At 40.3% G+C, this 22,274-nt stretch overlaps 1 protein-coding gene across 1 annotated transcript in view; it reads right to left on the bottom strand.

The window, feature by feature from the left end:
* Positions 1–457: 457 nt before the first annotated feature.
* Positions 458–22,274, bottom strand: part of LOC145545719 (pregnancy zone protein-like) — a 48,909-nt gene continuing 27,092 nt past the window's right edge. The window contains exons 16-35 of the mRNA XM_081590524.1: positions 21,707–21,871; positions 20,035–20,134; positions 18,290–18,470; positions 17,664–17,892; positions 16,742–16,868; positions 16,419–16,540; positions 15,778–15,829; positions 10,464–10,547; positions 9,749–9,925; positions 9,373–9,460; positions 8,421–8,577; positions 7,966–8,040; positions 7,069–7,246; positions 5,900–6,123; positions 4,280–4,498; positions 3,979–4,109; positions 3,303–3,393; positions 2,037–2,105; positions 1,301–1,403; positions 458–510 (exon numbers count right to left, since the gene is read on the bottom strand). Coding sequence (XP_081446650.1) covers positions 458–510; positions 1,301–1,403; positions 2,037–2,105; positions 3,303–3,393; positions 3,979–4,109; positions 4,280–4,498; positions 5,900–6,123; positions 7,069–7,246; positions 7,966–8,040; positions 8,421–8,577; positions 9,373–9,460; positions 9,749–9,925; positions 10,464–10,547; positions 15,778–15,829; positions 16,419–16,540; positions 16,742–16,868; positions 17,664–17,892; positions 18,290–18,470; positions 20,035–20,134; positions 21,707–21,871 — 2,625 coding nt within the window. The remainder of the gene's footprint in view (positions 511–1,300; positions 1,404–2,036; positions 2,106–3,302; positions 3,394–3,978; positions 4,110–4,279; positions 4,499–5,899; positions 6,124–7,068; positions 7,247–7,965; positions 8,041–8,420; positions 8,578–9,372; positions 9,461–9,748; positions 9,926–10,463; positions 10,548–15,777; positions 15,830–16,418; positions 16,541–16,741; positions 16,869–17,663; positions 17,893–18,289; positions 18,471–20,034; positions 20,135–21,706; positions 21,872–22,274) is intronic.

Below are 22,274 nucleotides of genomic sequence, written 5' to 3'. Positions count from 1 at the left end.
AGGTCTCATAGCAAGTGTTGTATTGTCAAAGTTGAACCCTGTCAATCAGCCAAAAGGAACATCTTGTAGATGTTCTTGTGCAGTATTATATGGACAATTTTAGAGTGAAAAGTTGCCTGACTTTAGCTTGTATAAATTTAGAAACATCTCAGAAAGGCCATGGGTGATAAATATATCACCACTGAGCACAGAAATGTAAACTAAATATTAGATGATTTAGCTTTTATATGTGGCAAATTCCTGGATTCATCCTCAAATAAGTCAACACAGATACATGTATTATATTTACTTGCATTTTTTTCCTACTGTGAAAGTCTATAATACATCTGAGATAGTTCAATTCATAAATGATTCACCAAGGAGTTTTATAATATGGTAAGGGAATGCTCAAGAAGCAGCTTTAAGCAGACAACAAATGTTTGTTTATTTTCTTTTCATTAGCATCAGATTTTACTGTCTATACTTTACCAGCACTGCAGGGAACACTGTACTCTTCAATGGTGAATTCCTCTGAAATGCAAAAGGAATGAGACAGAGTGAAGACAGACATGCAGTAATAGGCACATGAGTAGTTAACCGGAAATAAACTGTGTAAGCTATGAAAGAAAGTATAAAGCATAGTTATAGAGCCAATAAAAGGACTTCTTTGGTACTAAGCCACTTGGGATTGGTTGGTGGGAAGTAAGAGAAAGTTGGGATTGGATACAAAGTTCACAGATGGATAACTGTCTTTCTGTAGGACACTGTATAGCCCTTTTTAACAATTATGTTTTTCTTATTGGAGTTGTACCTTCTGCTCTGAACCTTTTCTTTTCTAAGAAAGAGTTAAGTTGGAATGCCACCAGCATGCTAAGATGCTGGTAAGTTTCTAGTTCAAAGTCATGAGGAAATCAAAGAATTTCCTGTTATATTACACAGTTTCCCAAAATTTGTGACTCTCCAAGGCCCAGGTGAAAAGTAGATCAAATTTTGGGTCTCATAGCACATACTAGTACTGAGAAGTGTTTTTTTAAAAGTTATTGTTACTCTTCTTTCCTTTCTGGAATAATTCAGTGTAGAACAAACAACTTCATAGGAGAATTTAGAAAGAATTGATCCTCTTATTGCTCTATGATCAATTTATAAGAATTATTCTAATACTTGTTTGGCGACAAGTATTACGAATAAGATTATCCTATGATCATAAACTCACTCTTTCTTCCAGTGAGAGGTTGTGGAGTTTTCTTTCAGTTATGGTGACACTATCCTAGGTTAGTCATCTTTTTCCTTTCAAGGCTTGGCATGTCTGAATCTCACTCACCTGTCTCATAGTAATCATATGCCTTTACGGTAGCTGGTTTTAAATTCTTTACTACGATGTCTTGTTCCACTGAGAAGGAGAAACTCAGGATTTGATGGGTTAGCTGGAGAGACAGGAAAACTGAATTGGAATCAAAGATTAACTTAGTCTCTCTTTCCTTAAGATATTATCAAACCCTGTGCTTATGCTATTCTCTGTACCAAAACCTATGGAAAGAACGAGATGGCTTCAGACTTGTATAATACATTTAAGGACAGATAAGAGAAGGGCAAGAAGACAATTCTACAGATAGTCAAATGTAGTAAATCAAGCCTGTTGACTTGGCCAGGATTCATTTTCCTCTATAGCTACTTTCTCCCTCCACCCCTTTCATAAATGAAATACCAGGGAGTTTTATAATATGGGGCTTCCCTGGAGGCTCAGATGGTAAAGAATCTGCCTACAATGTGGGAGACCCGGCTTCAATCCCTGGGTCAGGAAGATTGCTCTGGAGAAGGGAATGACAACCCACTCCAGTGTTCTGCCTGGAGAATTTCCTGGATGGACAGAAGAGCCTGGTGAGCTGTAGTCTGTGGAATTGTAAAGAATCAAACACGACTGAGTGACTAACACTTATATCAGAGACTTTTGTAATACGGTAAGCTGTGTATGTGAAGTACACTCTTTGGAACCTAGGTTGGCTTGTTAGAACCTCTAGTGGCTCTCCTGGTTCTAGCAGAGTCACAGAGAATCTTACCTCTTCAAAGTAAATCAGGACATGGTTGGTGCTCACTTCAGTCTTCTGAATCTGAGCCATTTCCTGGAGCTGTAGACGCAGAGGATAAACCAAAGGGTATGAGATGAGGGACTTTCAGGCTGAGATAGTCTTCAGATATTTATGTTCTAAATGGCTTCTCAGAGACATCACACTCTAATTTGATCTCCTCAAGAATAATAGCAATAGTAATAAAAATAACATTGACTAAACACCCTCCCTATCTATTATCTACATATAGAGACAGGGAATTATCTTCTAACTATATTTTAAAAAGGTGGGGGGGGGAGGTTAAAAGACATTTTCCCCCATCTTTTGAGGCTAGTGTAATTTTGATACCAGAAACCAGTAAGAATAATGTAAGAAACAAAAAGTATAGCCCAGTGTCAGTCACTGGGATGACGTCAGTCACTGGGAGAAGGGGACAACAGAGGATGAGATGATTGGATGGCATCACTGACTCAATGGACATGAGTTTGGGTAGACTCCAGGAGTTGGTGATCAACAGGGAGGCCTGGTGTGCTACAGTCTGTGGGTTCGCAAAGAGTCGGACATGACTGAACTGAGTGTCAGTCATGATATTAAAAAAAAAAAACACACAACCATTTATAAGCAAACAGAATTTAGAAATTTATTTTAAAAAATAAACACAATGACCAGGTCCAGTTAGTCCTAAGAATGTAAAGTTGTTTCAGAATTTAAAAGACCATTGTGATTTATTATACTAATTAAAAATAAAATCACTGTCATCTAGAATACAGAAAAAGATTTGAACTAAAACACAGGGCCCATTTGCTACAATAACTTTTGTAAATTATAATTGGAAACTTCCTTGAACCAATAAGGAAAATGATGAAAAACTCTAAACCAAACATTTGTTCAATGATGAAGAGATAAAAAACTTTTTCTTCTATGTCAAGGAAAAGCTCAGAAAAAAAACTTAGAAATAGAGAACATATGTACATACATACATATGATGTACTCTCCCTTTTCCTTTTTGTACGTAATGGAAAGACAATTCAATGCAATATGCATTCCTAGAAGTCTCGAGGTTAAACATTATTAATCATGTTTATGATTTATATCTATAGTTGAGACCATATAACTAGGATGCCCACTGTTCAAATGATGGAAACACACACTAGAGTCACAAGTTTGTGAGACCTCTTGAAGAACTGAATCAAAAAAATAAAATTTACAGCATTTATTTGCCATGACTTTGCTATCTGTAAGGGATTTAGGGCTTACCTTTCTCACTGATGATTTCACAGGTATGAAGCCTGAAACCATCTTCACATCAACAATGACCATGTTGGAGCTGGGTCGTTCCCCAGTGTAACTATGAAGTCAAGGTGTATGGACAAGGCAGTCAAACAGAATCCTTTGGACTTCATTCAAGACAGAAGTCTCTCCTCTTTTATTTCTAGTGTTTCCTATCCCTGGTTACCATTCAGCTTCACCATCTACTTCATTTGCTTCTGCTATAGTTGTCTGAGGGGCTTCCCAGGTGGCGCTAGTGGTAAAGAATCTGCCAGCCAATGCAGGAGATGCAGGTTTGATCCCTGGGTTGGCAACAAGATCCCCCTCAGGTAGGAAGGAAGTGGCAACCCACTCCAGTATTCTTGCCTGGAAAACTCCATGGACAGAGGAGCCCGGTGGGCTATAGTCCATGGGATTGCAAAAGAGTGGGACATAACTGAGCACATAGTTGTTTGAAAAACTCATAAGAAGTCATATTCTGCAGGTATGGTGACACCATATTATCAACATTAAGGCTTTCCGGTTAAGAGCGAAGAAAATTTTGAATAAATATTGCAAGAATTTCTTATTCATTATGTGTGACCCTGGACAGTGAAGATCCTCTGCACCAGAAAATCAATTTCACCATATTCTACAAAAGGTCAGGTAGCAATTTAGAATTTACCTAATGTTGATGTGAATCTGGACATTCCTGTGAGTGCTGACTTCATCACAATCCTTGGGGAGAGTTTCAACTTTCAGAGTAAAGGGAGCTTTTCCTTCTTTCTTGGGCAGGATATTATATCTCAAGGATGTCTAAAACAAATGGGGGGGGGAAAGCCTTTATTTTTACACTCAATCTATTGCTTCTAGGTAATTTATATTTCCCCTGGGTACACGTTTCTTTCTCTGTTTTGAAGTTCAGATCTACTTCTTGAGACTTGATCTCCCATTTGTGACACTTCTGGAACCCTGGCAGGTCTCACCTGGACGTACACACATCCTGACCCTGACACGACTGTGCTGTACTTCCCCGGGATCTCTGGCAAAGCCACCTCCTGCAGCAGTAGACGATTGGCTTCATCTACTTGGAATTCTTTAGAGAAGGTCTCTGCAGACTTGACGGTGACAGTAGCTGCTTTCTCTCTTTTAGTGAAAGTTGCTGCTCCATATTTGGAGAGTGCCTGGAGAGCCACCACTGTATCCTGAAAAAAGATGGGTGCAGAAATTATAGGAGAGGAATACAGCCAAATCATACTGAATATAAACCATATCCATGCTACTCTCAGAGTTATCTAGTCATAAACACTGTTCATTCACTGAATTTCAAGTCTATTTAGAGCTCATTATTCATCATGAACTATTCTAGGTACTTTGTGTGTGTTAGTCACTCCATCATGTACGACCCTGCGATCCCATGGACTGTAGCCCACCAGGCTTCTCTGTCCATGGAATTCTCTAGGCAAGAATACTGGAATGGATAGCCATTCCCTTCTCCAGGGGATCTTCCCAACCCAGGGATTGAATCCAGGTCTACCACATTGCAGGCAGATTCTTTACCATTTGAGCCACCTGGAAACCCTTAGGTACTTTGGGGAAATGCAGTTTCCTCATTCAAGCAGTTTACAATGTACATATGGGACTAAGACCCACATATTTGACATAAAGTAGAAAACATTTCAATAACCTATAAATTTCTGTGTATTTCTATGAGCTTCACAGGTGGCAGAGTGGTAAAGAATCTGCCTGCCAATGCAGGAGATGCAAGAGACTTGGGTTTGATCCCTGGGTCAGGAAGATCCCTGGAGGAGGCAATGGCAACTACTCCAGTATTCTTGCCTGGAGAATCCCATAGACAGAGGAGTCTCACGGGCTACAGTCCATGGGGTCGCAAAGAGTCAGACATAACTGAGCATGGACACATGTAATATATACATTTCTATAACAATATTTGTTGGGAAAATTCAGAGAAAGAAGGAGTTGGAGCTAGTATACATAATAAGAGAAGGCTGTGAAGAAGATGAGAAATAAGATTATCTCTGAATAGTGAGAAAAATTTATGAAGACAGAAAAGAGGCATCAGGCAGTAACAGGGAGGGACATATTGGAAGTAAAGACCTGGAAAAGAGTGAGCCAATTCCAAGAAAAGTGAAGAGATCAGCCTTATTAGACAAGATTATTCATGTTTACTGAGCAGAGGAAATATTTTGGGCAAAGTAATTTTAGTCTTTGGATGAAAAATGCCACAAAGCATGTGGGATCTTAGTTCCCCCACCAACCAGGGATGGAACCTGAGCCCCCTGCAGTGGAACCACAGAGTCCAGACCACCAGGAAAGACCCTAAAGGAAGTAATTGTATGAAAATATTGCTTTAGGAAGATTGGTTACTTTATAGAAGAGGATCCACTAAGAAGAGAAAATATGAGAGATTGTATAGAGGACAGAGAAATAATCCAAGTATAAAATAATGAGGCTGAAACCTTTCTGGTGATGCAAGAATAAAATATAAATTAGAAACACTATTCACTTACTCAACTCTTAGAATATGGTTATGTCTACATAGGTATTAGTACATTTATTTTTCTTCCTAGAGTCTCTTCACAGACCTGAGTGGAGGAGAAGCCCCCGTTGGGGTTCTGTTGCTTGGTGAGCCATCTTACAATCTGCGTAGCCACAGACAGATCTTCTGAAGATGGGGCGGGCTGGGCAGTAAGATAGGCAAGGAGGGAGTAAGATGTCATCTCCACGTCAACAGAAGGAGCGCGGTGTTGACTGTAGTGTTCATTAACTTCTTGAGGCTTCCTAGGACGTTGCCAGTGGATTGAGTCCTCTTTGAAATAAAAAAGGATATCATCTTCAGCTTAGAGAAGTTTTCAAAAATCTAATTCATGAATGATCCCTGTAATTACAGCTCACCCAGTGAATGGACATACATGAAGTGAAGTGAAAGTTGCTCAGTTGTGTCTGATTTTTTGCGACCCCAAGGACTGTACAGTCCATGGAATTCTCCAGGCCAGAATATTGGAATGGGTAGCCTTTCCTTTCTCCAATCCCAACCCAGGGATTGAACCCAGGTCTCCTGCATTGCGGGCAGATTCTTTACCAACTGAGCTATCAGGGAAGCCGGGGCATACATGAAATGAAAGTATTAAGTAATCACCAATCAAGCTAATCTTTGCCAAGAAAGTACATTGAGGTTCCAGTAAATCACCTTGTGTCTTTGTGTTTATTACATCCTTGTGTGATATCAGAAAGTGGACTATTTAGAGGTCTATAATGTGTGAATTGATAAAATCATCCACGTTACCTAGAGATGTTAGGTCAGTAATAACTCATCTTCTTATAATAATAAAATGGATAGAATATAATATAAGCATGATGTGAAAGTGAAAAGTGAAAGTTGTTCAGTTGTTTCCAACCCTTTGCAACCCCATGGACTGATTATATACAGTTCATGGAATTCTCCAGGTGAGGACACTGGAGTGGGTAGCTTTTCCTTCTCCAGTGGATCTTCCCAAACCAGGGATAGAACCCAGGTCTCCTGCATTGCAGGCAGATTCTTTACCAGCTGAGCCACCAGGGAAGCCCAAAAATACTAGAGTGGGTAGCCTATCCCTTCTCTAGGGGATCTTCCTGACCCAGGAATCGAACTGGGGTCTCCTGCATTGCAGGTGGATTCTTTACCAGCTGAGCTACCAGGGAAGCCCAAAATAGATGTGAATAAAATAGGCTCTCTCCCTTTGATCATTGGTGATTTTTGGAAGTCAATTCTTACCTTCTCTTACAGCCTCTTTGTCTAGTGATTCAAGCAGCTCCTTTCGCTTGGCTTGGTCTCCTGCTAGTGCGAAGGCATAGGCCAATAACGCCTTGGTATAGACAAGACTTCCTTTGGCCTCTGAGGCAGATTGCCAGGCCCTTTCCAGGCAGAATAAAGCATTGCGGACAACTGGGTGCTATAAAGAAGATAAAGACCCTGCTTCTGTTTTCCCTTGTTCCAGCCATTTACTTATTTATTAATTGAGGGGGTATAGCTACTTTACAACGTTGTGTTAGTTTCTGCTGTGCAGCAAAGTGAATCAGCTATATGTATACATTTATCCCATCTTTTTTGGATTTCCTTCCCATTTAGGTCGCCACAGAGCACTGAGTAGAGTTCCCAGTGCTCTACAGCAGGTTCTCATTGGTTATCTATTTTATACATAGTAGTGTATATACGTCAATGCAAATCTCCCAGTTCACCCCCCACCCTTTCCCCTTTGGTATCCATATGTTCTCATTCTCCACATCAATCCTGTTTCTGCTTTGCAAAGGGATTTATCTGTACCACTTTTTTAGATTCCACATATATGCATTAATATATGAAATTTGTTTTTCTCTTTCTGACTTACTGAAAATGAAGGAAGACCTTAAGCTAGCTGAACCAGGCTAATGAACTGTCCCCCGGCTAACCACAGATTAAATGCCCCAATGTGCTTGCACAACACCACAGTTCTGACCAGAGGGTAATTTCCTTTGCAGCTTCCCAAGGGATCTATCGTCCTTTCTGTTCCAGTGAAATATACTAATATTAAATAATGTGAAAATCACAACTCATTTTCCTCAGAGATTCATAGCTCCACGAGTTTCATCCTTACATTAGAGGGAGGTACAGGGTGGGAGTGGCGGTACATACGGTGACAAGCAGCGGCATCTCCAGTAGAGCGATGGTGATATAGGCAGAGAGCGTTACCTCGTCATCGACCCCACCCTATAGGATCAGAGGCAGAGACACTCAAACACTCCAATAGCCATCACTCAGAGTCAGCTAACTCTAATTTCCCCCTTGGTTATCTTCACCAGAATGTATCTTTTCTAGGGCAATATTATTGTTTCCTCCACTTTCTCCTTCACCCCCAAATTTTGAAATCTGTTCCAAGTCACTTTCCCTCACTTTTAGTGACATAGTGGAGTTTTTCGGACACACTGTTTTCTTAACCATAGGAAACACCTAATTTATTGTTAGGTTTCAAAAGCTTTTGCTTCTGCTGTCCTCAAAGTTATGTCACCAGGACTTGAGGAGTTCATAGGAGCATCACAGCTCATACTTTTCACTCTTCTCAGGGACCAGAGCAAATTTAAAGGGATCACCTTAATAGCATTGTTTAGCAATGATCCGGAGCGCTGGAAACAACCATTTTCCTTCTGCTTCCGTGAGAGCCAGGTTAGGGAGTCTGTGATGTGCGAGCCCTCCACAAAGATGTGTGACTGGGCTTGAGAAAAAGACTTGAGCACAAATGCAGTAAGCCTGTCCAGCAAAGAAGAGAAGGGGACCTGAGGACCATCTTCCTTTTAAAGCTCACTGTGGATCATTGCCTCCCGATAGCTTCACAATTCCGTGGAGAAAATTGGTGGGGAGATGACCCTTGAATATTGAATATACTCTTATTTGTCCAACAACTTCTGAATCTATTTAAAAATCTCTAAACTTTATTGGTTTCTCCAGAGTTGATACTTTTTTTTTCTCATAAAATGTTTGTTAGAGACTCCAAGCCTTCCCACCACTCAAATTGCAATTTTCTGAATGATTTTACTATATCACAATGTCTTTCTGTCCATTGCCTCCTCTTCTCCCTGAATGCACAATATAGAAGCTTCTCTCATTTCACATTGTGACACTTTATGCCTTATATTTCTGCTTGAGGCGACCCTAATTTTACTACTATTTATTGTACTATCTGCCTGCAATGCGGGAGACACAGGTTCTGTCCTTGGGTCTGGAAGATCCCCTGGAGAAGGAAATGGCAACCCTCTCCAGTATTCTTGCCTGGGAAATCCCATGGACAGAGGAGCCAGGTGGGCTACAGTCCATGGGGTCCCAGAAGAGTTGGACACGACTTAGCGACTAAACAACAACAGTACTATCAGAACAGTGAGCTTTCATACATGAAATGGAGAGATCTTCCACTAGCAATGATACGCATGTGGGTTTTTAAAGGATAACAAATTTCTACACAATAAGTCCAGGTATCAGAGAAGAGCTATTTCCAGTTATCTGAAATATCTTGGGTCTACAGAGAGCATATGGAAATAATTATCTTACCAAGTGTTTCCCTGACTTCTACCATCACGATCCCCAAAGGTGCTGTAAGAACCGTCACTGTGCTTATAGTTCAACTGTCTTTGGTAACCTGAAGAAGAAGGGCATTTGCATAGATTTAGGAAATAGCAGAGACCCTGGAGAAGGAATCAGGCTTTTCCTTAAAACTCATTGAGGAATCACAGGGAAACTGTTTTACTACGAAGTCTCAAAGATTTGATCATGCCATTTAATTCTCTGGTTGTATGGTGAGACATCTTGTTGGATGTCACAGAAAAGGTAATTACTAAGTCTTAATCGAAGGGACGTGGATTTGAGTTCACTGGAGGAGATATTTAGGAAATCAACTAATGTTTTTCCTTTGGGGGTAATCTCTCACCACTGATGAGGTAGCTGATGGCTTTGGACTTGATCTTCTCAGTGAGCTGTCCTGTCTCATTTAGATAGTTCAGAACATAGATGTTAGGGGTGAAAAGGACCATATTCTGTTCTCCACAACCATAGGGCATCTGGAGAAGATTCTGAAGATTTTGCATTGCAGAGCTTAGTATATCACCTGAGGAATGAAATACAGGAAAAAATTTAGAGAAACTCAGAGCTGATTGATGGTAGGGTAGGAAAATAGATGACTAGCTAAGTGAGAAGTCAAATCATGTATAAAGGGGAGGACCAGAAAGCATAAGAGGTGAAGAGAAACAAAAAATAGAAAGAGAAATGTGGGAACAGTAAAGTAGATGTTCAAAGATGGGAAAAAGAGGAAAAAACAAAATGGCAAGATACACCTTTCTGATGAGTCATGCATGCGGTAAAAAATGATTAGTTTCATCTCTAGTAGGAAGCATCACTATCTAGCCAATATCTTGAAGGTGAGAGGACAAAGAGATGACTTTCCTTACTCTTTAGAGTATATCAAGGTTTAAGATGTAGCACAGCATCTATTCAGCCCCCCTTTCCCACTAATATACAGTGTGGTTCTTGGTGCTTTCTCTCAGTCCAACGCCTAGACTCAGGGACTTATTAGGAAGGGATGATGAGATGCCATGCACTAGAGTTAAAGGGATGGACAGACTCTTCTTTTGGGATGGGAGACTCACCCAAAACTGAATATGTCGCCCTGGCAGAACCTTCAACCACATTCGAAGGAAGATTTAATGGCAACTCTTCAGATCCTCCAGTTTCTGATGAAACAAGACAAATACACAGAAGGGAGGGGAAAATGAGAGAGATGTTCTAGTTCTGTTTGCATTTTTTCTGTCTCTATCATCAAGATCCAACATCATGTTTTTCTTAGTTATTATTTAATTTCTTTGATGCAATCCAAGTTTCTCCTAGAGCCACAGTTCATCTCACAGTGAAGTTCATATTAATCATATATATTTGTGCTAAATCTCTATAGATCTCTGTATAAGTATATACCTTATGTTATACTTATTTCCTTCTCTTTATTATTTATGTTAACTTCTACTATAGCTAGTGGTTGTAAAAAAAATCATATTTACTCCACAAATATGTATTAAGTGTGTCCTATGTACCAGATTCTGTTTTAAGTGCAGTGATAAAGCAATTTTCAGAAGACATTTCCTGACATCATAATAACTTCATTTTGATGGGAGTAATAAAATAACAAATTTTTAGTATGCTAGATACTGATAAGTTCTATACAAAAAATAAAGCAGAGTGTTTATATGAGTGAGCTAGTGAGGCAAGGTAAACCAGGAAGTGCAGGGTGTGGGAAGAAAGTTGCCACCTAAATACTCATTGATTAAAACATCAGTTACTTCCCTGGTGGTTCAGTGGCTAAGACTCCATGCTCTCAATTCAGGGGGCCTGGGTTCAATCCCTGGTCAGGGAACTAGATCCACATGCCCCAACTAAGACCTGGTATAGCCAAAATCAGAAAGGAACCTGGAATGTTAGGTACATGAATTAAGGTAAATTAGAAGTGGTCAAACAGGAGATGACAAGAGTGAACATCAACATTTTAGGAATCAGTGAATTAAAATGGGCTGGAATGGGCAAATTTAATTCAGATGACCATTACATCTACTACTGTGGGCAAGAATCCCTTAGAAGAAATGGAGTAGCCTTCATAGTCAATAAGAGTCCAAAATGCAGTAATTGGGTGCAACCTCAAAAATGACAGAATGATCTCTGTTCATTTCCAAGGCAAGCCATTCAATATCACAGTAATCCAAGTCTATGCCCCAACCAGTAATGCCGAGGAAGCTGAAGTTGAATGGTTCTCTGAAGATCTACCAGGACTTCTAGAACTAACACTCAATAAAGATGTCCTTTTCATCCTAGGGGACTAGAATGCAAAAGTAGGAAGTCAAGAGATACCTGGAGTAACAGGCAAATTTGGCCTTGGAGTACAGAATGAAGCAGGGCAAAGGCTAACAGAGTTTTGCCAAGAAATCACACTGGTCATAAAAAACACCCCCTTCCAACAACACAAGAGAAGACTCTACACATGGACATCACCAGATGGTCAAAACCGATATCAGATTGATTATATTCTTTGCAGCCAAAGATGAAGAAGCTCTATATGGAGTCAGCAAAATAAGACCAGAAGCTGACTGTGGCTCAGATCATGAACACTTTGTTGCAAAATTCAGACTTAAATTGAAGAAAGTAGGGAAAGCCACTAGACCATTCAGGTATGACTTAAATTCCTTATGATTATACAGTGGAATTGACAAATAAATTCCAGGGATTAGATCTGAGAGACAGAGTGCCTGAAGAACTATGGACGGAGGTTTGTAACATTGTACAGGAGGCAGGGATCAAGACCATCCCCAAGAAAAAGAAATGCAAAAAGGCAAAATGGCTGTCTGAGGAGGCCTTGCAAATAGCTGAGAAAAGAAGCAAAAGACAAAGGAGAAAAGGAATATACCCATTTGAATGCAGAGTTCCAAAGAATAGCAAGGGAGAGATAAGAAAGCCTTCGTCAGTGATCAATGCAAAGAAATAGAGGAAAGCAATAGAAAGGGAAAGACTAAAGATCTCTTCAAGAAAATTACAAGGGAATATTTCAAGTAAAGATGGGCACGCTAAAGGACAGAAATGATATGGACCTAACAGAAGCAGAAGATATTAAGAAGAGGTGGCAAGACTATACAGAAGAACTTTACAAAAAATGTCTTCATGACCCAGATAACCGCAATGGTGTGATCACTCACCTACAGCCAGACATCATGGAATGTGAAGTCAACTGGACCTTAGGAAGCATCACCATGAACAAAGCTAGTGGAGGTGATGGAATTCCAGTTACTGCTGCTGCTGCTGCCGCTAAGTCATTTCAGTCATGTTCGACTCTGTGCAACCCCATAGACGGCAGCCCATCAGGCTCCCCCTTCCCTAGGATTCTCCAGGCAAGAACACTGGAGTGGGTTGCCATTTCCTTCTCCAATGCATGGAAGTGAAAAGTGAAAGTGAAGTCGCTCAGTCATGTCTGACTCTCAGCGACCCCATGGACTGCAGCCTACCAGGCTCCTCTGTCCTTGAGATTTTCCAGGCAAGAGTACTGGAATGGGTTGCCATTGCCTTCTCTGATGGAATTCCAGTTGAGCTATTTCAAATCCTAAAAGATGATGCTGTGAAAGTGCTGCACTCAATATGCCAGCAAATTTGGAAAACTCAGCAGTGGCCACGGGACTGGAAAAGCTCAGTTTTCATTCCAATCCCAAAGAAAGGCAATGCCAATGAATGTTCAAACTACCACACAATTGCACTCATCTCACACACTAGCAAAGTAATGCCCAAAATTCTAGCCAGGCTTCAATAGTATGTGAACCGTAAACTTCCAGATGTTCAAGCTGGATTTAGAAAAGGGAGAGGAACCAGAGATCAAATTGCCAACATCCGTTCTATCATTAAAAATGCAAGAGAATACCAGAAAAACATCTACTTCTGCTTTATTGATTATGCCAAAACCTTTGACTGTGAAGATCACAACAAACTATGGAAAGTTCTTCAAGAGATGGGAATACCAGACCACCTGACCTGCCTCTTGAGCAATCTGTATTCAGGTCAAGAAGCAACAGTTTGAACTGGATATGGAACAACAGACTGATTCCAAATTGCGAACGGAGTACGTCAAGGTTGTATATTGTCACCCTGCTTATTTAACTTAGATGCAGAGTACATCATGCAAAATGCTAGGCTGGATGAAACACTAGTTGGAATCGATATTGCCAGGAGAACTAGCAATAACCTCAGATATGCAGATGACACCACCCTTATGGCAGAAAGTAAAGAAGAACTAAAGAGCTTCTTGATGAAAGTGAAAGGGGTGAGTGAAAAAGCTGGCTAAAAATCAACATTCAAAAAACAAAGATCATGGCATCTGGTCCCATCACTTCATGGCAAATAGATGGGGAAGCAATGGAAACAGTGACAGATTTATTTTTCTGGGCTCCAAAATCACTGCAGATGGTGACTCCAGCCCTGAAATTAAAAGACGCTTGCTCCTTGGAAGAAAAACTATGACCAACCTAGACAGCATATTAAAAAGCAGAGACATTACCTTGCTGATAAAGGTCTGTCTAGTCAAAGCTATAGTTTTTTCAGTAGTCATGTATGGATGTGAGAGTTGGACCATAAAGAAAGCTGAGCGCCGAAGAATTGATGGTTTTGAACTGTGGTGTTAGAGAAAACTCTTGAGAGTCCCTTGGACTGCAAGGAGATCCAACCAGTCCATCCTAAAGGAAATCAGTCCTGAATATTCATTGGAAGCAGTGATGCTGAAGCTGAAACTGCAATACTTTGGCTAACTGATGCAAAGAACTGACTCGTTTGAAAAGACCCTGATGCTGGGAAAGATTGAAGGCAGGAGAAGGGGATGATAGAGGATGAGATCGTTCAATGGCATCACCGACTCAATGGACATGAGTTTGAGCAAACTCTGGGAGTTGGTGATGGACTGGGAAGCCTGGTGTGTTGCAGTCCATGGGGTCACAAAAAGTCAGACATGATTGAGTGACTGAACTGAACTGAATAGCCAAAATAAATAAATATACAAATAATTTTAAAAAATCATAAGTGATGGAGACTAAGTAAATCAGGGAGTAAACTTTATAGATATCTAGGGGAAGAGAATTGCCGGAAGATGGAACAAAACATGAAAAGACATCAAAGATGACAGCATCATGCTGAATGTGTTCCAAGATCAGATTCGGAGACCAGTGTGATTAGATTAGGAGGATCAGGGTGAGTGGAGGACAGGGTAAGAAGATATGAAGTCACAAGGGTAGAAAGGTAGGTTGGAGACATGTTCTAACTTTGATTTACATGGGAGACTCTTGGAAGATTCTGAACAGTGGAGGGGCATGGTGTGAAATATGCTTTGCAATGATTCTCTTGCTATAGAAGAACAAGGGGAGATGACCAGGAGACCAGTTAGGAGGTGGCTGAGATGATCCAAGAGAGAAAGGTCTAGAGCAAGAGTGGACATGATGAAAAGTGGGAAAATTCTGAATAATATTTAAAGGTAGAACCAACTAGATTTGGAATCAATTGGGTGTGGAGTAAAAGAGAAAGAATATAATAAAGGAGAACTCCAAAATTTTTATCTCCAGCAAGCAGAAGAATAGGATTTCCATCATCTGAGATGGAGAAAACTGTAGGAGAAGCAGCGAGTCCTGCAGGGGTTCAGTTTTGAGCAAGCTAGTTTTGAGAGACCTCTTAGACCTCCAAGCCTGCAAGTGGGAATGATAAGTGAACAGTTGAATACATGAGTCTCAGTTCAGGAAAGAGGTATGGACCAAAGATATATACATTTTGTGGTCTCTGGTACAAAGTTATTAAAGTTCTGTGACTAGCTGAGATTATCAGGGGATACTTAAATAGAGAAGAGAGGCCATCTGTACACTAAGCATTGTTCTCAAGATGATTTTAGATAATGCAGAGTTGAACATTTTAATAGTCATTTTCTGAAAGAATGTATGAATGTTTAGATGGTAATTTTAAGGGTAATCATTAAATATTGTTTTTCTCTATATGTTAATGACTTAAAATTCTTCAAATAATGTGTTTAAACAAAAACATGAATACACTTAGACTATTAACTGAATAACCAATAATACTAGTGCCACAAAGATATTTCAATATTTGGAAAATTGTGTAGGAAGAAGTTTGGGAAGCAAGGTGCATTGGAAAGAATCCTGTCCGATAGTCATCAGCTTTAGTCCTCATTATTGGCCAAGAAGTTTTAGGTGAATCTCTTTAACTTTTCGATGCCTTCATCAGGAAAAGATTGTTCTCCATCAAATGTCCTTCGATTTGCACATGGGATAATATACTTCTTTCCTTTTTTTTCCCACCAGAGAAAATGTGCCTCCAAGGGCATTTCACATCATATATTTTGGCAAGTGGCTTAACATAAGAATTTTATCTATTTCTGACACTTACCTGATGCACAGAGAAGTGTGTTGAAAGTTTCTTCTCTTTCTATTCCTTCAGGCTTTGCATTGAAAGAAGAAAATTAAGATGAAAAGTTATGCATATATATATATATATATATGGAATCTAGAAAAATGGCACTGATGAACTTATTTACAGGGAAGGAATAGAGAACAAACTTGTGGATACAGGGAGGAAGGAGAGGGTGGGGTGATTTGAGAGAGTAGTATTGACATATATATACTACTGTGTGTGAAACAGATAACTAGTGGGAAGCTGCTGTATAGCATAGGGAGCTCAGCTCAGTGCTCTGTAATGACTTAGAGGGATGGGATTTGGAGGGTGAGTGGAAGGGAGGATTCAGAAGGAGGGGATACATGTATACATATAGCTGACTCACATTGTTGTACAGTAGAAGCTAATACAACATTGTAAAGCAATTATTCTCCAATTAAAAAATGAATTTAAAAAAAAGAAGTGATAATGTATCAGAGAAGAAGCAATCACTCTAGAAGAAAAAATGTTAGTGAAAGTTTGAGTTGTGGACATATTCATATTCATGGGAATGAAATGTCACTGCCACATACATGTTAGATAATGCGATTTCCATAATAAAGCTTCTGAGACTCAGAGAAATTAGACCTGCATACCTCAACTAGTAAAGGCTTGATAACGGTGTCCTTCTGTCCAAGTGCTGGGAAGTGAGGCACCTCATTGCCACATAGTTCCTGAGACTGCAGGGCTTCTGCAGTAGCTGTGAAATTCACCTCTCCTGGGGAATAAGATTCTTAAGGAGTTAAACAGTGATCCTGTATTGAATGGTTTCTTCTTTTTAAGCCTCTCCAATATATATAATTGTTTTCTTTCCTTTGATCATTGTCAAAGGAGGAGAGAAAAACATGCCTCTGAGCGGGAGTGGAAAGCAATCATTACAACAAAAGAAGTAGGATTTGTGACCACCATTCTCACTCACCCAGTGACTTTGGGGTCACAGCCCAGGACAAGGTTTTCTGCTTATTTCCACAAACACAGTGAGATTCTTCATTCTTCTCTACTGGGATGGCCAAGAAAGCAGAAGAGGCTTCCAGCTGCATGCTCACCTGTCCCCCATTCCCATCCACGAGTTGGAGAAAGAACACAGGCAAAAGGTCAGTAATGGGGTGTCGGGGTGGGCGGAGGGGAAGGAAACTTAAGGGGACAATGCATACCAATGAGAGGCTTTGAGAAGCTGTTCAGACAAGGTAAATCCTGTCAGGTATTTTGTAGTTTAGACGTGTGCCATAAGGACATTGAAAAACTGACGGGAATCAGGATAAACACTCAAGATTCAGGCTTGCATCAACACAAGGAAGAAATATTTTTCTGTTGTTATAGTGAAAAAATAATCAGGTGGGAGTAATATCTGAATTCAGGAATGCACAAACAAAATAGAGTCCTGGATGACTATAACCTTAGCACCTTGGATCTGTGGGGGAGCTTTGTTCTTAGCACCTGAAAGTGAAAGTGTTATTCACTCAGTCGTGTCTGACTCTTTGCGACTCCCCGGACTGTAGCCCGCTAGGCTCCTCTGTCCTTGGAGATTCTCCAGGCGAGAATAGTGGAGTGGGTTGCCATTCCCTTCTCCAGGGGATCTTCCCAACCCAGGGATTGAACCCAGGTCTCCCACATTGCAGACAGATTCTTTACCATCTGAGTCACCAGGGAAGCCTGAATGATTGTAACCTTACCACCTTGGACCTGTTGGGGAGCTTTGTTCTTAGCACCTATTCCAGTCCAAAATTAGGCCATATCGTATTTAATTATGATTTACTAGGAGATGACCTGGGGGATATTTAGGAAATGAATGGTATGTTCCTTCCTCCTATCTTCACTTACATCCAGACAAGTGCCCTTACCCGAATGCAATGGGACAGATAGTTGAACACAGTGGCTTTGAGTGTGAAGGCTTCTCCTCGAACCACAGAATAAGGAAGAGTGAGTTCTAGGAAGAAGGGCTGGAAGACTGTGAGAGAGATGGTGGGCGAGAGGCCAAGCCCTGCTGTTTCAGACAAGCAGAGGGCGCTGGCCTTCCATTCCGTGATGGTGTCAGGGACCTTGATTGCCAACTCACTTCTGCCCGATATACTAGAGAGGGGAGAAAAGAAGACGCGAGTCAATGAATTCCTTTTCTTAAAGGCATGGACCACAGCTGACTCTAGAGTGTGACACTTTAGAAACCCAGTGTGATAAATGCTAAACTTGATATAAAGTTTGGTGCTCCTAGAGAGGTCTCTGAAAAAAATTTTTTTTTTTTCTTTTTAGGGTCAAGGGTGGCTTTCTATTGTTTTAAGTATCTCAGGACCAAATTAGAAAAACAAAATTGCATTGTTTAGTTATGAGATAAATGAACTATGAATCTACACATCTATCAGAAAAGAGTGGGGCAGAACAGAAAGGACGGGGAGCCCTACGATTACACCAGAATCGTAGAGGAGGATTCAAATCCTCCTATGAACTCAGTTCCAAGCAGCACACAACTTACTCGAGTGGCGTCAACTCCCAGATCCAGGTCTCAGGGAAATACTTCCGGATTGTTTCTTTCACTTGCATGGCTGAAGAGTCTTCTCTTTCACTCAATGGATAAACTACCTCTGCATCTTCATGTGCTAGAGAAGTGGCTCCTGCCTGTCTGGGGCCTGCTGGGCCTAGTGGGGCTGATAGACCTACCGGAGTTGTGGAGAGACAACAAGAGGGCCCAGTGTAAGGCTGAGTTTTATCATCGATTTCTTAGAGCTGCCTTATGTATCAAGCAGAACAAGGCCAAACCCTCAGGGAACGTCTTTTATTAGAACAGTTTACCCTACCACCTTCTTACTTCGTTTACTCATCTATTTGTCTTACTGGAAGGTTAATCCTGCTGCTTCATCAGATAGTTTAGAGGCAAATGTATTTTTCTCTAGAAATGAAAGCAAATGTAACTCTCCCTAAGCTGATTTTTCAACTGGTGAAAGGAAGAATAAAGAGTAGTTTAACCCCCCCTATACTGCTCAGATGGTAAAGAATCTGCCTGCAGTGTGGGAGACCTGAGTTTGATCTGTGGGTAGGGAAGACCCTCTGGAGGAGGGCATGGCAACCTACTCCAGTATTCTTGCCTGGAGAATCCCCATGGACAGAGGAGCCTGGCGGGCTACAGTCTTTGGGGGCCGCAGAGTCAGACATGACTAAGTGACTAAGAACAGCACAGCACATACTGCTTATGGGCTTCCCAGGTGTCACTAGTGGTAAAGAACCTGCCTGCCAATGTAGGAGACATAAGAGACATGAGTTCGATCCCTGGGTCAGGAAGATCCCATGGAGGAGGGCATGGCAACCCACTCCAGTATTCAAGAATCCCATGGACAGACGAGCCTGGCAGGCTACGGTTTATAGGGTCACAAAGAGTTGGACCCGACTGAAGCAACGTAGCGCAGCATATAGCACAGGGGGAAATAGGATTCGTAGGCATCTCAGCATGCCTAGAGAAATGTCTCTGTTAGCAGCAGAAGAGAAAATAGAATCTTTTTGACTTTTCCTCTTTTCTATGTATACTTGAAACACACAAGGAGACTAACAGTATATCTGCCAAAAGCTGAATTATTCTATTCTATTATTCAACTTGTCAGAATCACTGATTTCCATAAAAGAACAACAGAGGCAAGTAATTGTTCACATTTTTCAGATCCCTTGTAGGTAGGGCACCGTGATCTGTACCACTTCCACAGCTGGCCGTAAAGTCATGTGCATATCTATTTCTTCTTTGCCAAGACAGTAACCTTGAAAGGCATGCTGGAGATGGAGCCACAAGATGAAAGCTGAATGAATCTCCTTGACAATGATTGGTCAGTGTTCTGACCAATGGAGGTGTTTTGAACAGCTCCTGGCCTCACAAGCAGTTTTTGTGAGAGCATTAAAATAAACTGTTAGAGGCTTAGACTCTGAGATGTGGGGGTTTGTTTACTAAGGTGGTATAATTTATCTTATCCTGACTAATTCAGATACTGAAGGCACAGTAGATAAAGAGGATTTAAAGTACCAAGACTGTATTTAATTTTGATTAGAGAGAGAGACAGAGAAATCATAATGTTTCATTTTCTTTTTCTAGAGAAAAATGTTATTTGAGGAAATTTTACCAAGAAATTGCTGTAGAGTCATAACATTCAGTACTTAAAAAAATGACTTTTTATCCCAACCCAACAAAACATTACTTTTCTTCTATTATTTTAGTGGATAGATAACTTTCACCCTTACCTCCTGCAAAGGTTATAGGCATTATTCGATATGGTGGAAGCGGCTGACAAAAATGTGGCTTGTGGATTTTTGAGTTGGTAAAAATACTTAATCCTGCAGACTGGAAGAAAAATAATTATTAAAGCATATTGGCAATGCAGTCTGGAGACTGGGATATTTTCTTACGTTTGTATTATACCCTTAATATTATACATAGAGCTCATAGGGTTATCGTGAAAATTCCACCCAGTGGAGAAGAGAGGTATTTTATAAAAATGAAAATGGGGTCACAGAGAGTCTAGATCATCCAGTTAATGCATGGGAGTTGGGATTAGAATCTACTTCTGATTCCTATTTCTGAATTTTGTCTCCTGTATGCTTGGTGCCCCTTTAATTATCTTTTGCCTCCAAGAAACTGAGTGTTTTAGCTTTGGATGTTTTTCTTCCCTTCCTCCCCCTGCCTCAAACCACACATTAACTTTGTTGCAGAGAACAGTTTTTTGTTTCTTTTCATTTGAAATTGTAGGGTTGCATATTGGAGATTTTTCTTCATAGTCAGTACACTTTGCTTTGTTTTTGTTTTATTGGGAAATATGCCTTTGCCTGAATATCTGTGTTCAACTCATCCCTTTTGTGATTTACCCTTTCGTTTTTTCTTTCTCAGTTTTAAGTATCCTGAAGCTCTGCATGCAAAACGTGCATGCAGACATCCACAGTAGCTTGATTCCTTGGTTCCTGTTACAGACTTCCTCCTTCTTCAGTATTAGTCATAGTTAAATACTACTTGCTGTCCTCTAAGAGTGCTCGGGAAACCGTGGGACTCTGAGGCACAGTTGTCAGTGGTGGCAGCAGTGGTATGGAACAGGGAGAAAGAAGTCCGAAAGAAACATTTAACAGTTAATAAAGAGGCTTCTTTTTCTCCCTCCACCACTAACTGATTCTGGAGGCTCCAGAAAAGGGAAGTTTAAACTGCTCTCAGCTAAGCTGCAGACCTCCACAGCAATACAATGCATGGCTTCCTCAAGGTATAGTGAGTGATTTCAGTCCTTTTTGGTGGAGCTAAGATTTAATCTCACAACCTGGATAAACTTCCCTTTCATATCTCTACCTAAAGATACACATTTGATCTAATGTACCTAAGGCATGCTAACGTTTCTACTCCAAGTTTTGTAAATTCTTCTTTATGAACAGCTGCTTTCAGTTCACCTGGAATTTTACTGCACTGAAACTGTTGGCTGAAGTATTTTACTTTACGTATTCAGTCACTTGCTGATTCATTTATTGTCTAATGACTGTTACAGTGGTTGTCAATGGAGTGTTCACTTTTTTTAAGGATGTCAGAGGCTCTGTGGGCAATGTTTGCTTTGTTTTTCTCACATATTGGAATCTCTGGGAATCACTGAGAGCATATATGATGGTGACAACTAGCTTTGGGATCAACTTGGTTAAAGTTGTGGGCCCTAGAAGTGTACCCCTTGCTCTTAAAGTGCCAGAGAAATTCATGACTGACTGACTGTGTGTGTACAAAGTTCTCCATGCCTCTGACATTTCAATATTTTTCTGTTAATCATAGCTTTTTTTTTTTGGTGGTTGAAAGGAAGATCAGATTCTAGAGCTTAGAAATTCATTTCTTTTCCATCTTGACAATGAGATAGAGATCAATTTAGGTTGTGTTTTTAGGAAGAGGAATTACCTCAAAGATACTGTAAACATCGTCATCACTGACGGGCTGCTTTGGAGTGTAAATCATTCCTTCCAAACTTATGTCTTTCGCGTTGATGCATTTTTCCCCATCTTCATTCACGGGACCTCCATATCCCATCCTAAAGACTCTCTTTACTGGTAGCAAATTATACACCTGCAAGGTAGAACAAAGGAAAAACTGTTATTTATTTTATAAAGTGAGAAAATGTTCAATCTGGAGTTTAAGAGATCTTGGTGTTTATTTAACACTCCCATAGCAACATTATAAAACATGACACAGAAATCATGGAGTGATATCAAAGGTTATGGATCCCAATCCTGTTGTTGTACAAAAGAAAATAATGTATAAAGAAATCAAATTCATTGATGAAAGACTCAGAGGTCATTTAGCTTGAGTAAGTCTAAAACTCAAGTCTCTTTGCCTCCCAGACCAAATGCCTACTTTTCTTTTTTGAATTTATCTTTTGAATTTTATTTTTATTTATTGGTGTATAATTGCTTTACAATGTGGTGTTAGCTTCTGCTGTACAACAAAGCAAATCAACTATATGTATACA

Source organism: Giraffa tippelskirchi, chromosome 4 (genome assembly GCF_054371585.1).
Source record: "Giraffa tippelskirchi isolate mGirTip1 chromosome 4, T2T-mGirTip1v1.2.pri, whole genome shotgun sequence".
Lineage (NCBI taxonomy): Eukaryota > Metazoa > Chordata > Mammalia > Artiodactyla > Giraffidae > Giraffa > Giraffa tippelskirchi.
Note: the sequence above shows the minus strand (reverse complement) of the source record. Positions and strands in the feature narration are given on the sequence as shown.